The sequence below is a fragment of the Eimeria maxima genome, genomic scaffold (assembly GCF_000499605.1).
Source record: "Eimeria maxima Weybridge genomic scaffold, Emw_scaff145, whole genome shotgun sequence".
In the NCBI taxonomy this organism is placed as follows: domain Eukaryota; phylum Apicomplexa; class Conoidasida; order Eucoccidiorida; family Eimeriidae; genus Eimeria; species Eimeria maxima.
In genome coordinates, this window is record NW_013563516.1 from 32385 (window position 1) to 47325 (window position 14941).

At 48.1% G+C, this 14941-nt stretch overlaps 3 protein-coding genes across 3 annotated transcripts; 2 read left to right on the plus strand and 1 right to left on the minus strand.

Moving 5' to 3' along the window:
- Positions 1–322: 322 nt before the first annotated feature.
- On the plus strand, positions 323–912 carry EMWEY_00017450 (hypothetical protein, conserved; the record flags this gene model as incomplete). The annotated part of the gene is made up of 3 exons (XM_013477552.1): positions 323–397; positions 623–696; positions 813–912. The coding sequence occupies 3 exons, from the start codon at positions 323–325 to the stop codon at positions 910–912; spliced, it is 249 nt and encodes an 82-aa protein (XP_013333006.1).
- A 3211-nt stretch (positions 913–4123) lies between these two features.
- On the minus strand, positions 4124–5663 carry EMWEY_00017460 (hypothetical protein; the record flags this gene model as incomplete). Its single annotated transcript, XM_013477553.1, has 6 exons — positions 4124–4242; positions 4372–4419; positions 4605–4678; positions 4915–4934; positions 5132–5187; positions 5654–5663. The coding sequence occupies 6 exons, from the start codon at positions 5661–5663 to the stop codon at positions 4124–4126; spliced, it is 327 nt and encodes a 108-aa protein (XP_013333007.1).
- Positions 5664–7271: 1608 nt separating this feature from the next.
- EMWEY_00017470 (hypothetical protein, conserved) lies at positions 7272–8838 on the plus strand (the record flags this gene model as incomplete). Its single annotated transcript, XM_013477554.1, has 6 exons — positions 7272–7409; positions 7580–7672; positions 7861–7971; positions 8072–8318; positions 8468–8517; positions 8803–8838. 6 exons carry the CDS (start codon positions 7272–7274, stop codon positions 8836–8838), a joined length of 675 nt encoding a protein of 224 aa, XP_013333008.1.
- Between the last annotated feature and the right edge of the window lie 6103 nt (positions 8839–14941).

Consider the following 14941-nt stretch of genomic DNA (forward strand, 5'->3'; position numbering starts at 1 on the left):
TTGTCTCTTTTATTGTCTCCTTTTTATTGTCTCCTCCTCCTTGTCTCCTTTATTGTCTCCTTTTTATTATTATTTGTCTCCTTTTTATTATTATTTGTCTCTTTTTTATTGTCTCCTTTATTGTGTTGCTGTGTCCTTATATTTATTATCTTTCTCTTTCTTCTCTTGCTGCTGCTCGTGCTGCTCCTCGTGCTGCTACTCTTGGTGCTGCTCTTATTACTCCTCTTGCTTTGCTTTGCTGCTGCTGCTTCTGCTGCTGCTGTTGCTGCTGCTGCAGTGCTGCATAATATCCATAGGTGCAGCAGTATTAAGTGTATGTATGATGGTATATACGCGACTAAGAGGAAACCCTGAGCTAAGAGCGCAGCAACATTTTGATCATTGCCAAACAGGAATCGTACGCTCGAGGGTTTAGGGTTTAGGGTTTAGGGTTTAGGGTTTAGGGTTTAGGGTTTAGGGTTTAGGGTTTATGGGGTTTAGGGTTGGGAACTGAAAGTTTATAACAGTTTGTAGATTGCTCCGGGGTCGTCAACTTGCTATCCCCTCTGCTGCTGCTGCTACTGTTGCTGTTGCTGCACTTGTTGCTGCTGCTGCTGTTGCTGTTGCTGTTGCTGTGCTGCAGATTGTGATGATTGTCTGTATGGCGGGTATAATTCTTCCGCCTGTTGTCTTCTTCTTCTTTATCCCTAATTACCTGTACGAACGATCCTCTGCTGCTGCTGCTGCTGTTGCTATTAATACTTGTGCTGCTGTTGCTGCTGTTACTACTCTTGCTGTTGTTGTCGCTGCTGCTGTTGTTGTTGCTGCTGCAGCTTGGTTAGTGACACTCCTCTGTATGTAAGAGAGGGAGTGTTTGTTGGCATCATAGCAGGCTTAGCCCTCATACCTGCTATCGTAGGATACCATATGTAAGCTCCCCTGCTGCTGCTGCTGCATCTGCATCTGCTGCTGCTGCTGCTGCTGCACTAGCTACCACGCCACCTCCCAAACTACTACCTCTCAAAAGCCCATAAATCCATCTCCTACAACCGTTCCCTCTCCCTCTCCCAATCCTGTCCCTGTCCTCCTCCATTTGCGTCTCCTGCATTTGCTCTTGCCCCCTTCTCCTGCTGCTGCTGCTGCTGCTGCTGCTGCTGCTGCTGCTGCAGTGACCGTTCCGTGCTACGGAGCAAGCTGGAATTCGAACGTCTGATTTGGACATCAAATTCAACAAAAGATGAAATTTTCGAAATTCAAAAAAAAAATCAAAAAATCGAAATTCTCGAAAATGCGAAATTCGGTGGACTTATTACGCCAGCTGAGTTAGCTAGACAAGGTAAGGAAATATATATCTAGATATATAAATAAATTACGTAATTTATTGATGGATAGGGAGATGCGCAAACGGGAAGAGGGAACGGAGACGAATCGAAAGAGGGGTGGGAAGAGGGGGGCCCTTATTCTATGTTTTTTCGGGGGAAGGAGGGAAGGAAGTAGATTGACCAAGGGAGGTAACTAGTTAGCTAGCTATATAGCTGGATAGCTACCTAACTAGCTTGATGCTGTTGCTGCTGCAGCAGCAACAGCAACAGCAGCAGCAGCAGCAGCAGCAGCAGGTATATATTGTATGCGTGTGTTTGCTGCTGCAGCAATGCCTAGTGATAAAAAGGACAAATTTTTATATCAAAATGCAGGGCCATGGAGATAAGGAGACAATTCAGGTGTATACGCAGGTAAGATGTCTCCTTTTTTTCTTCTAGGGTTTAGGGTTTAGGGTTTAGCGATTAAACAGGATTTGCTATTTAGCTGCTGCTGCTGCTGTTTGAGGTCTAGTGCTTGTGTGTGTGTGCGTGTGTGTCGTTGTGCTGCTGCTGCTGCTGTTGCTGCTGCTGCTGCTGCTTTAGGGATTAAACAGTAAGGATCCGTTAGGTTTATTTGGGTGCATGCAGCCCCAAAAAAATTCGCAGCAGCAGCCTCTGCCGCTGCTGCTGTTGCTGCTACTGCTGCAGCAGCAGTTCGCTGCAGCAACAGCTTGTTGTAGCCTATTTTTATTAACATGCATGCAGCTGCTGCGAAGTCAGCAGCAGCAGCAGCATCCCCGCTGGAGCAGCAGCATCTGCTGCTGCTGCTGCTGCTGCTCTTTGCAGCCAAAGACGCAGCATTGCTACAGCAGCAGTGTCTCCGGCTTCTCCGCTCTATATATAAGTAGTTTTTTTTTGCTGCTGCAGCCAGCCAGCAGCAAGCACTAAGCAGCAGCAGCAGCAGCAGCAGAAACGAAGCAGCAGCAAGTGCTGTTTGCTGCTTCGTCAGCATCTGTTTATTAAGAAAAGAGACAATGCTATAAAGTGTCTCCTTTTTTGCTGCTAGGGTTTAGGGTTTAGGGTTTATGGGTATTTTCTTATAATGACTGCAGCAGCAGCAGCAGCAGCAGCATGTTGCTGCATCGTGTTGTCTCTAGGGTTTAGGGTTTAGGGTTTATGAGTATGAGTACTCAGTACCTACAGCAGCAACTCCCTCTTTCTGTACTAACTCCTCTAGGGTTTAGGGTTTAGGGTTTAGGGTTTACATTAAAATAACTTCAATAATACCACAAAAAAACCCTAATAGCTGCAGCGCATGCAGCAAAACAGGGTACCTATACACCCCAATATCTTGGGGGGCCCCCTGGGGGGCCCCCTTGGGGGCCCCCCAAGGTAAACCCCCCCAGTTGCATACTGCATGCAGCCCCACAGAGACAAAGATATTTGGTGCATGCACCATAAACTGCTGCTGCTGCTGCTGCTGCTGCTGCATGGGGAGCAGCAGCAGGGAGCGGCTCTTTATGTGTACATACACCGCAACAAGACCAAAGGCAAATGTGTATATTAGCTGCGGCAGGTGCTGCTGCAGCACTTGCTGCAGCTGTTGCTGCAGCAGATGCCATAGAGAGACATCTGCTGCTGCTGCTGCTGATTCTATGGGCCAATCGCGAGCAGCTAGCAGCAGCAGCAACGAATTTGCTGCCTCCTCTTCTTTCGTCTTCATGCTGCTGCTGCTGCTGCTGCTGCTGCTGTCCCCACAGCAGTGGACACACTGCTGCTGCTGCTGCAGGGCTCGCCTCTGCAGCACCACTTGACGCTGCGGAGATTGCTTCTGCTGCTGTGCCTGCTGCTGCTGCTGCACGCAGGCAGCGTGGCCACTCGCCGTTGCAGCAACAGCTGCGGGAGCAGCAGCAGCAGCAGCAGCAGCAGCAGCTTTAGCGGATGAATTTGTTGCTGCTGCAGTTGTAATTGCAAGAGTTGCTGCTGCTGCCTTCAATACACCTGGATGACAATGTGCTGCAGCAAAGAGTGCAGCAGCAGCAGCAACACAGCTGGTGCTGCTGCTGCTGCTGCAGCCAGCAGCAACAAACAGCAGCAGCAGCACGCCACGGAAGATTACTTCCTCCGCTATTGGCGCAGCAACAAGAAACCACAAAAGCTTTACTTTGTTCCCTTCTTTTGCTGCTGCTGCTGCTGCTGCTGTTGTTGTTCCTCCTGTTGCTGCTGCTGTTGCTGCTGCTGTTTTTGCAGCAGCGGATTCTTTGGCTGCTGCATCTTGGGGGCGGAAGAGGCTGCAGCAGCAGTTTACTGCTGCTGCTGCAGCTCTAGGTGCTGCTGCCGCTGCTGCTGCAGCTGCTGCTGCTTTCTCCTTTATATAAGAGGGAGAGAGACAGCCAGCAGCAGCACAAAGAGACACACCATACAGCAGCAGCAAGAAGCGAAGGGACTGTACAGCAGCAGCAGCAGCTGCTGCTGCTGCACCCTCTACAGACACCGGGATACCTAGCAGCAGCAGCAATGATTGAAGGCGCAGCACTGCTTCATCACCTGTTGCTGCTGCTGCTTCTCCTCCTTGTGCTACTGCTGCTGTTGCTGTTGCTGTTGCTGCTGCAGTGCAGCGCAGCGGCGGCAGCAAAAAGTACAACAACCCCACCCATGCAGGTAAATAAACACAAAGAGAGACAAAGCGCAGCAGCAAAACACGAATAGAGAAAGGGTCTCTTTCTATAAGACGCTGCAGCAGCAGCAGCAGCAGCAGACGCCAACTGTATCTCCTGCTGCTGCTGCTGCTGCTGATGCTGATGCTGTTGCTGCTGTTGGTGGTTCTGCTGCTGTTGGTAGAGTTAGGGTTCTTCACACAAAGGCAGCCAGTTTTGCTGCTGCTGTTGCTGCTGCTGCTGCTGCTGTTGCTGCTGCTGCTGCTGTTGCTGCTGCTGCTGCTGGTGTCTTGAGACAGCAGCAGCTGCCAGAGAATGCAGCAGCACTCGGGTATATATGCAGCAGCAATATACAGCAGAGTTACTAGAGGTGCAGCAGCAGCAGCAGCAAATGGGGATATTGAGAAGCCACACACCTGCTGTTCATGCTGCACCGGGCTGCTGCTGCTGCTGTTGCTGCTGCTGCTGCTGCGGCTGGTTACCTGCAGCACGAATAGAGCAGCAGCAGCAGCTAACACACTAACAGAGACCCTATACCTTCTGCAGCGACCTGCTGCTGTAGGCGCATCTGCTGCTGTTGCTGCTGTTGCTGCTGTTGGTGCGCATGCAGCAGCAACGTGTGCTACAGCAGCAGCAGCTGGTGCTGCTGCTGCTGCAGCAGCAGCACCCGCAGCCGGGAACCTTCGGGTTCCGTCACATGCAAGAGACCCTTCTTGTAGTGTTTTGCTGCGCATCATTCGTCTGCTGTATAAGGAGTTATAAACCCTAAACCCTAAACCCTAAACCCTAAACCCTAGCGCTACAGACACCGGCTAGCTCCGGTGCATGCAGCCCCGCCACTCGTGCATGCACAGAATTAATAAACCCTAAACACTAAACCCTAAACCCTAAACCCTAAACCCTAATTTATCATAAATAATTTATTAACAATCATAAGAAACAAACTCTGCAGTATGAAGACCCTCAACCCCCCTTACTCCTCCACCCCCCTTAAACCCTAAACCCTAAACCCTAAACCCTAGAACCCTAAACCCTAAACCCTAATCTTATTCACATGGTCCTCTCCGGTATTAGGGCCCCTTGAGGCCTTTATAGGCCGCCGCTATTGTTCTTCTTGCGGCCTCTGCCTGCACCGACCTCCAAACCCTAAACCCTAAACCCTAAACCCTAAAAATGACTTATACAGCCCCACACCTCCGATGGTGTCTTCGCCCCATCCTTGAGGCTGTTGTGGTCTATGCTCTTGTCCTCTGTCCCGGTAAGAAACCCTAAACCCTAAACCCTAAACCCTAAACCCTTCTTTCTAGGCAGCAAACACTAAATAAACCCTAACCCTTTATGGTGCCTACAGTCTTCTGCGTCACCTCCGATACATCCATCAGCAAAACACGAAGTCTAGGGTTTAGGGTTTAGGGTTTAGGGTTTGGTGTCTGTACACCTCAGCATTTCGTTGCCGGTCTTCGCCTTTGTCTGTTTTTCTTTTCTTCTTTTCTCTTCTATTTAGGAGTTCCTCCTTCTTAAGTATGTATAAACCCTAAACCCTAAACCCTAAACCCTAAACCCTAAACCCTAGTTGCTTATAGATATATAATAGAAGAGGAGGGGGAAAAGCAGCAGCAGCAGCAACAGCAGCAGCAGACACTGACCCTGCATCATGTTGGGTTTTTTTTGCTGCTGCTGCTTTTTGCATGCGCTGCAGCAGCTGGCTCTGCTTACCTGGCACCATTTCAGCAGCAGCAGCAGCGGCAGCAGCAGCAGCAGCAAGCAGCAGCACTAGGACGTACAGCACGTCGTGCAAGTTGCTGCTGCAGCAGCAGCTGCAGCAACTGCAACTGCAGCAGCTGCAGCGCCAATCGGAGTGTATATGCAGCTTTTGTGCTGCCGCGTCTTCCTCTCCCCTTTAGCCCGCTGCTGCAGCTGCTGCTTAGCGGATGGACTGCTGCTGCTGCTGCTGCTGCAGCAGCAGCAGCAATAGCAGCACAATGCAGGGTTCAGCTTCCTCTAGCAGCAATCCTATTGGCCACTTGCTTTGGGTATGCTGCTGCTACTGCTGCTGCTCTCACTGCTTCTTTTGCTGCTGCTGTCCTTGCTGCTGCTGCTGCTGCCGTGTGGGTAGACAGCAGCAACAATAACAGCAGCAGCAGCAGCAGCAGCAATTGTGCATTTGTTTGCTGCTTTGGGGTGTATATGCAGCTTCTCCTGCTGCTATAGATTTGCTGCTAGACAGCAGCACGTGCTGCTGCTGTGTCGTCCCTCTCCTTCTCCTCTACTGTCTCTTCATGTTGCATCTGTAAGCTGCTGCTGCTGCTGCTGCTGCTGCTGTTGGTGGTGCTGCTGTTGGTGCTGCTGCTGCTGCTGCGGTGTTCGCTTCGTGGTCCGTCTGTCCCGTTACTTGTCTGCAGCAAGCTGCTGCTGCTGCTGCTGTTGCTGTTTGCTGCAGGGACTGGTGCAGCTGATAGTCTCTGCTGCAATTGCTGCAGGGGCGTGGCTGCTGCTGCTGCTGTCAGCAGCAGCAGCAGCAATGTCTCAGCAGCTGCTGCTGCAGCTGGATGCAATGCTGAATAAGCAGCAAGCAAAAGTTCTTGTTGCTGCCCCTGCTGTTGCTGTGCTGCACGTGCTGCAGCAGCGGCTGCAGCAGCTGCTGCTTGTACCTACACCAACTGCAGCAGCAGCAGCAGCAGCAGCAGCAAGTGATAATCTAGCAGCACGGAGGCTGTAAGTTGTCTTTAGACTATGAGGGTTTAGGGTTTAGGGTTTAGGGTTTAGGGTTTGTGTCTGTGTATGTACTGCTGCGCTTACTGCCCTTGCTGCTGTTGCTGCTGCTGCTGCTGCTGCTGCTGCTGCTGCAGGCTCTTCTGGGTCTGCTTCCTCGCGCTGCTGTGGCTGATGTCTGTGCTGCAGCAGCGGCAAACAGCACAAGCACATGCTCGCCCCTCCAGAGACGTGAGGCTGCTGCTGCTGCTGCTGTTGTTGCTGCTGCTGCTACTGGTGCCTCTGTTGCTGCTGTTGCTGCTGCTGGATGTTTAGATAGACGAGGTGGTTATGTGTGTCTTGGTGTGGGGTTTGCTGCTGTTGCTGCTGCAGGCAGCAGCAGCAGCAGTTGTGCTGCTGCAGCAGGACATTAGCAGCTGGCATCAGGTGCCTGCAGATGTTATTGTAAGTTCTCCCCCTACTTGCTGCAGCAGGAGCAGCAGCAGCCACAGCAGCAGCAGCAACAGCAGAAGCAGCAACAGCAGAAGCAGTAACAGCAACAGCAGCAGCAGCAGCAGCAGCAGGTTCTGCATGTGTGTGCTTGCTGCTGCTGCTGCTTCTGCTGCTGCTGCAGAGCCTGGCGATGTTAGGACTAAGACAAGCTGTCTCCTCCCTGCAGCTAACTGTTGACCGCAGCAGCAACCGCTACGTGCAGCAGCAGCAGCAAATATGTGTCTCCTCTGCCCACAGCAGCACCAGCAACAGCAGCAAGGGACACTGGGTAAGTGCATGCAATTTAGCTATCTAGCTAGCTACCTATCTAGCTAGCTAGCTAGCTGCTTAGCTAGATAGCTAGATGCAACCGTTGCTGCCTAACTAGCTTGTGTTGTGCTGCACTATTGACTGCTGCTGCTGCTGCTGCTGCTGCTGCTGTTGCTGCTGCTGCTGCAGGAGCAGCAATTCGTATTCCCTCGGAGTCTTACCGACCTAAGAGGCCTCGATGTCTCCCATTTGCTGCTGCAGCAGCAGGACGATCAGCTGCCAGTATGCTGCTGCTGCTGCTGCTGTTGCTGCTGCTGCTGCTGTTGTTGCTGCTGTTATGTTCTTATTCCTGCTGCCGTTTATACAGCTTCTGCTGCTGTTGTTGCTGCCGTGGTGCCCGTCCCCATAGCAACACGTTTGTTGTATTGTCTGCTGCTGCTGCTGTTGCTGCTGCTGCTGCTGTGCTGCAGGTATTTGATGCTGTTGCTGCTCTCGTGCTGCAGCAGCTGCGGCTGCAAAATGGTTTGCTGCGGTTGCTGCCAAGTGTCTCCTCTCCTGCTGCAAGACAGGCACAAAACATGGTCCGTTGCTACTGCTGCTGCTGTTGCTGCTGCTGGCGTCTGCTGCTGCTGCTGCTGCTGCTGCACGTGTCGATGCGAGTTTCTGCGTGTCTTGCTGCAGTATATGGACAGCAGCTGCATGCAACTCAACAGCAGCATACAGCCCAACAGCAGCGGCAGCAGCAGCAGCGGCGGATTGTTTGGAAGCCGTTGGTCTGCTGCAGCAGCAGCAGAGTCTGCTGCTATGCAGCAGCTGCTGCTTGAATCGCCGAATCCGCAGCTTGCTGTTGCTGCTGCTGTTGCTGCTGCAGCAACAGCAGCAGAGGCCCTAACAGGCTGGCTATGCGTCCTCAGTGCTCTCGGTAAAGGTACGCCTTTCTGCTGCTGTTGCTGTTGCTGCTGCTGCTGCTGTTGCTGCTGCTGCTGTTGCAGTTAATAGCATTGGATTCATCTATTGCTGCAGCAGACCGTTGATCCTGCTGCTGCTGCTGCTGCTGCTGCTGTTGGTTTGCTGCAGGATTTGGAGTTGTGGGAAGTCAGGTGGCTGTACAGCTCAGCCGAGAACTCGTAGGCTTCTGCTGCTGTTGCTGCTGCTGCTGCTGCTGCTGCTGCTGCTGCTGTTGTTGCTGCTGCCAATACTGCTGCTGCTGCTGCTGCTGTTGGCACTACAGCTGCTGTTCCTGCTGCTGCTGCTGTTGCTGTATTTCTATGTAGGCATTATCTTGTCTGCAGCAAGAAGCAGCACTAAAAGAACCTCAATGTAATAAATTGTCTCCTTTGCTGAGGGAGGCTAACTCGAGTAAGCCTGAGGGTTTAGGGTTTAGGGTTTAGGGTTTAGGGTTTAGGGTTTAGGGTTTGTTGTCTATCTTGTATGTTGCTGTTTTGTAATCTAATATCTCCTTGTATCTCTCGCCTTATATTGTTGTTGCTGCTGCTTGTGCTGCTGCTGCTGCTGCTGCTGCTGCTGTTGTTGCTGCTGCAGCAATGCGCGATTGCCTGCATCGCCTTCGGGTGTATAGGGAGCCTATATTAGCAGCAGCAAGAGGATGTTCTCTCTTAGTGCAGCGGCTGCTAGAGGAAGCATTTACTCTTTAGCTGTACAGACACCGTAATTTATTCTGCTGCTGCTGCTGCTGCTGCAGCAGCAGCAGCATGAGCAGCAGCAGCATGAGCAGCAGCAAGAAGTGCGACGCAAACACACAAAAGGGGACAGCAGCAGATATATCTGCTGCTGTTCCTGCTTAGGCAGCAAAGTGCTGCTGATTGCTGTCTCCTTTTTTTGCTGCTGCTGCAGCAGCGCAGCTACTTGCCGCTGCAGCAGCACCGCAGCTACCTGCTGCTGCTGCTGCTGCTGCTGCTGCTGCTGCTGCAGTACGTTTGTACTGCATAAGACTCTGGATAAGGGAAACAAATAAGGCTAATAGCCCTTTCTTATCCAGCTAGCTGCAGCTAGCTGCAGCAGCAAGTAGCTAGCTGCAGCAACAAGTAGGTAGCTGCAGTAACAAGTAGCTAGCAGCAGCCAGCAGCAGCCAGCAGCAGCCAGCAGCAGCCAGCAGCAGCTAGCTGCAGCAAACAGTACAGCTAGCTACAGAGTAGTACGGATATTAGTAGCGGTTGTTGTCCGTTAATTAGGGTTTAGGGTTTAATGAATTAGGGTTTAGGGTTTAATGAATTAGGGTTTAGGGTTTAGGGTTTAGGGTTTAGGGTTTACGTGGGTAATAGGAATTTGTCATTATACTTCCTAGGGTATAAAAAGAGCAGCAAACAAATAACGGCAAAAGCAGCAGCTGCAGCTGCAGCAACAGCAGCAACTACAGCAGCAGCAGCAACAGCAGCAACAGCAGCAACAGCAGCAACAGCAGCAGCAGTTAGCGACAGTCTGATTGTATACACCTAAAAGTTGTCAATAAGGAATTAAAAAAACAAAAATCCTGCGCTAGTTGCTGCTGCTGCTGCTGCTGCTGCTGCTGCTGCTGCTGCTGCTAGCTGCTGCTGCTGCTGCTGCTGCTGTTGCTTGGGGCTGTGGGGCCTCGGGGGCCCCCACGGCTACCAGAGGGGCCCCCAAGTTATTTTTCTCTTCTTTTATTTGTTTTTTTTTTTGCCTTTTTTATTTAATTTAATTTATTTAATTCTTTTTTTGTCTCTTTTATTTATTTATTACCAATAAATAGTCTTTTTTGTCTCCTTTTAGGGGGAAAAAGGAGACAAAAAAAGAACTTATTTGTCTCCTTTTTATTTAATTGTCTCCTTTTTTTTCTTCTTTTATTTATATTTATTATTTATCTTTTTTCTTTATCTGTCTCCTTTATCCTCCTCCTTTATCTGTCTCCTTTTTCCCCTTTTTCTCCTTTATATATATAATTGTCTCCTTTATTTATTTATTTATTTATTTTATTTATTTACTTTATTTATTTATTTATTTATTTATTTATTTAATAGAAAGGAGACAGAAAAAGGAGACAGAAAAAGGAGACAAATAAAGGAGAAGAAACAAAGAGAGGAAGAGGGAGGAGGAGACAAAAAAAGAAGATAAATAAAGGAGACAATAAATAAATAAATAAATAAATAAATAAATAAATATAATTGTCTCCTTTATATATATATAAATAAATAAATATAAATTGTCTCCTTTTTTTTTTGTCTCCTTAATGGGGGAGACAAAAGGTGTCTCCTTAGGGGGGCCCCCCTCTAAGAAAAAAGGGTACAAAGAAGGGGGGCCCCCCAATAAAAAAAAAAAAGAAAAAAAAAGAAAACCTTTATTATTATTAAAGGATAATTCTTCTATTAATTTATTAAATAAATTAATAAAAGAAGAGACAAAAAAGAAGAAAAAAAAAGAGACAAATAAAGAAAAAAAAGAAGAAATAAATAAAGGAAAAAAAGAAGAAATAAATAAAAAAGAAGAAAATAAATTGTCTCCTCTTTTATCTAATCATAAACCCTTCTGGGCAGGTAAACATATTATATTTATTTTTTCCCTCCTTTTTCTTTTTTTCTTGTCTCCTTTCTTTTTTGTCTCCTTTTTCTTTTTTTTTGTCTCCTTTTTCTTTTTTTTGCCTCCTTGTTCTTTTTTTTGTCTCCTTTTTCTTCTTTTTTGTCTCCTTTTTCTTCTTTTTTGTCTCCTTTTTCTTCTTTTTTATTCCTATTTTTCTCCTTTTGTTGTCTCCTTTTATTCTTTTTATTTATTTGTCTCCTTTTTCTTCTTTTATTGTCTCCTTTTATTCCTTTTTTGTCTCCTTTTATTCCTTTTTTGTCCCCTTTTTTTGTCTCCTTTTTATTCATTCTTTTATTGTCTCCTTTTTTTGTCTCTTTTTTTTTGTCTCCTTTTATTCATTGTCTCCTTTTATCCTTTTTTGTCCCCTTTTTCCCTCCTTTTTGTCTCCTTTTTTAATTAATATTTATTTATTTCTTTTTTTTTTCTCCTTTTTGTCTCTTTTTTGTCTCCTTTTTTGTTTAGATGATAAAAATCGCAACATATTGCGTCTCCTGCAGAAGCGTATGTCTAAGAAGGGCCCCTCTGCTACTAGTACCGAGGGGGCCCCCGAGGGGGGCCCCTTGGGGGCCCCCCGTGGGGCCCAGGGGCCCCTTGAGCAGTCTGCGCACTCCAATGCTGCTGCCTTTATAAGAGAGTCTCTTATGACCTCAGGAGGTAAACATAGGAAGGGTTTATAAGGAAAAGAAGGAATTAATAAGAGAAGGGGGCCCCCTAATGGGGGGCCTCTAGGGTACAACAGGGGCCCATGGGATACCCTAGGGGCCCATAACGTGCACACAAAGAAGGGGGCCCCCTAGACGATCCCAGGGGCCCCCGGTGATTACTTAGGGGGCCTCCGTGGTATTGTTTGCATATATTGGCAAATATTACCCAATGGAGGAAGGGGGGCCCCTGTGCTACAATACGATGGGAGGGGCCCCCCTTTTAGAGGCCTCTACCACCCCTGGGCCCCCCCCCGGTAATTACGGGGGGCCCCTTAATTATGGGGGGGCCCTTCAAGACTGGGGGGCCCCCCTCCTAGGGGTCCCCAGGGTATTGTTGTATTCACCTTATCGGGGGCCCCTAGGAATGGGCCGCTAATACCGTCAGGAGGGTACGAGGGCCCCCTTAAGGGCCCCTGCCTCCTTATTGATGGGTACAAGGGGGCCCCTTGACGGGCCCCTCTTCCTTGTTCTTTTGCTGTTTGTGTCTCTGAGGGGACAGTACTCTTTTATTTTCCTTATTATACCTACAACTAATTTGTATATATAAATATACAAATATATACTTATATTTATATTTATATTTATATTTATATTTATATTTATATTTATATTTATATTTATATTTATATTTATATAATTTATGCTATTTATATGTTATAAAGGGTCTAATTGTTATTATTAGCTAAATAAAGAGGGGCCCCACTTTTAGGGTTTAGGGTTTAGGGTTTAGGGTTTAGGGTTTACAACTAAAAGGGGCCCCCCTAAGTGCCCCTTTAGGGGGGCCCTAATGTCGCTCAGAGCAGCAGCAAGGACTGCAGCAGCAGGAGCAGCAACAGCAGCAGCAGCAGCAGCAGCAACCGGCACCAGCGTAGCCATAATGAAAAGAAGCTTATGCATGCACAGACAGCAGCAGCAAGGATAGCGGGAGGAGCAGCAACAGCAGCAGCAACAGCAGCTTGTGCTGTCTTTGCTGCTCTTGAAGCTTCTGCTGCTAATGTTGCTGCTCGTGCTGCTCCTACAGCTACTGCTGGTTGTATAGTGCTGCTGCTGCTGCTGCTGCTGCTACGAGTGTGTCTCCATTCTCTTCTTCTGCAGTTGCTGCAGTTGCTGCTGCTGCAGTGTCTGCTGCTGCAGCTGTCTGCTGCCTATCTAGACCTAAGACAGAAGAGGCGAGTAAGGTGCCTATACACCCCATTGTGCTGCTAATAGAGATATTAAATAAATAAATAAAAATAAAATAAATAATAAAATAAAATTAATATTTAGTAGGATAAAGCAGCAGAAGCAACCGCAGCAGGAGCAGCAGCAGCAGCAACAGCAGAGGATGGAGAACCACTGGTAGGTAGCCGCAGCAGCAGCAGCAGCTGTGGGGGGAGCAGCACGTGCAGCAATATAGCAGCAGAAAACTCAACAGCAGCAAAATACAGCAGCAGCAGCAGCAAAAGCTTCTAAAAAAGCAAATAAGACACACAAGAGGCAGCAGCAGCAGCAGCAGCAGCAGCACAGCAGCAGCAGCCACGCGAAGTGACCTTTGGACTGGTTCTAGAGCACCAGCAGCAGAGCAGCAGCAGCAGCAGCTGCTGCTGCTGCGTATTCGTAGTTGTTGTATAGATTTAGTTAATTTATTTAATTAATAAAAGTATAATTATAAATAAAAAGCAGCAAATTAACTACATTTTGCTGCTGCTGCTACTGCTGCTGCCGCAGCAGCAGCAGTAGCAAAAGCCGCGAGCGATGGTGCTGAGCAGCAGCAGCTGCAGCTGCTGCTGCTCTGGTGGCTCCCTCCATCCCTGCCCGCAGCTAGCAGCGATCGATGCTGCTGTTGGTGCTGCTGCAGCAGCAGCAACAGCAGCAACAAATAAAACTTGTTGTTGATTTGTTAGTAATATTTCTTAAAGACAATCTGTTGCTGCAGCAGCAAACTTCTTTTTGTGCTGCTGCTTCCCTCCCTCGATCCTTGTACTGTCTCGATACAAGAGAGAGACAGAGAGAGTCCTCTATAGCAGCAACAGCAGGAATAGCCGCAGCAGCCGCAGCAGCAGCAGCAGAAGCAGCAGCAGCAGCAGCAGCAGTAGATGAAGAAGAGTAGCAGAAAAAAGTATTTCTTATTTAATTGCTTCTCTTACAATGTCGTCTTTAAGAATGTCTAGAGGGCAGCAGCTGCAGCAGCAGCAGCAGCAGCAGCAGCATCGATCTCGTTTGCTGCTGCTGCAGCTGCCTCTTGTATTATTACTGCTGCTGCTGCTGCTGCTGCCGGTCTTTATACAGGAAGCAGCAGCAGAAAGACTATTAGATAAGATTGCTGATTCTATTGCTAGGGCAGGAAGATCTAAGTCCCTCCCTGCTGGCAGCAGCAGCACAGAAGGAGCACCACCAGAGAAGAGATATAAGAGATCTGCTTCCCTTCCTCCTGGGTAAGCTGCTGCTGCTGCTGCTGCTGCTGCTGCTGCTGTTGCTGTTTGTTTTTTTTTGGTTCTTTTGTTGCTCTTGTTGCTGTTGTTTTCTTTGGTTGTGCTGCTGCTGTTGTTGTTCTAGTGCTGCTTCAGCTGCTCTTGCTGCTGCTGCTGCTGCTGCTGCTGCTGCTGCTGCTTTTCCCATTGCTGCTGCTGCTGCTGCTGCTGCTTTTTTATAATTTTTTATTAATTGTTGTGTGTGTGTTGTTTTCCTCAGAGGAGAGAAACCTAAGCGTAAGGCAAATAAGCACTAACACAGCAGCAGCAGCTACAGCTGCTGCTGCTGCTGCTGCTGCTGCTGCTGCTGCTGCTGCTCCTAGACAGAGAAGATTTTGCCTTTTTCTGTTTGCTTACGTTCCGCTACCCCTAAACATTAAACCCTAAACCCTCATATAAACCCTAAACCCTAATTAAACCCTAAACCCTAATTAAACCCTAAACCCTAATTAAACCCTTTTCTGTGGCTTGTGTTGTTTTTGCTGCCTTTACAGTTGTGAGTCCAGCGGCCTTCCTCCAACAACTTTTCTCCAACTTATAAACCCTAAACCCTAAACCCTAAACCCTAAACCCTAGCTAAACCCTCATAAACCCTAATAAACCCTCATAAACCCTAAACCCTCCTAAATAGAGAATAAATAGACCTAGCTATATTCTTTCTGAATAGTCCTTAACCCCTAAACCCTAAATAAACCCTAAACCCTAAACCCTAAACCCTGAGGGTTTATTGTTTATTATATATATTTATTTATGTGTATATACAGCCTCGTAAAGATTCAACTCTCTTACAAGACACAGGAGATAAAGGTAAATTATTTTTTTTTTTTTTTTTTTTTTTTTTT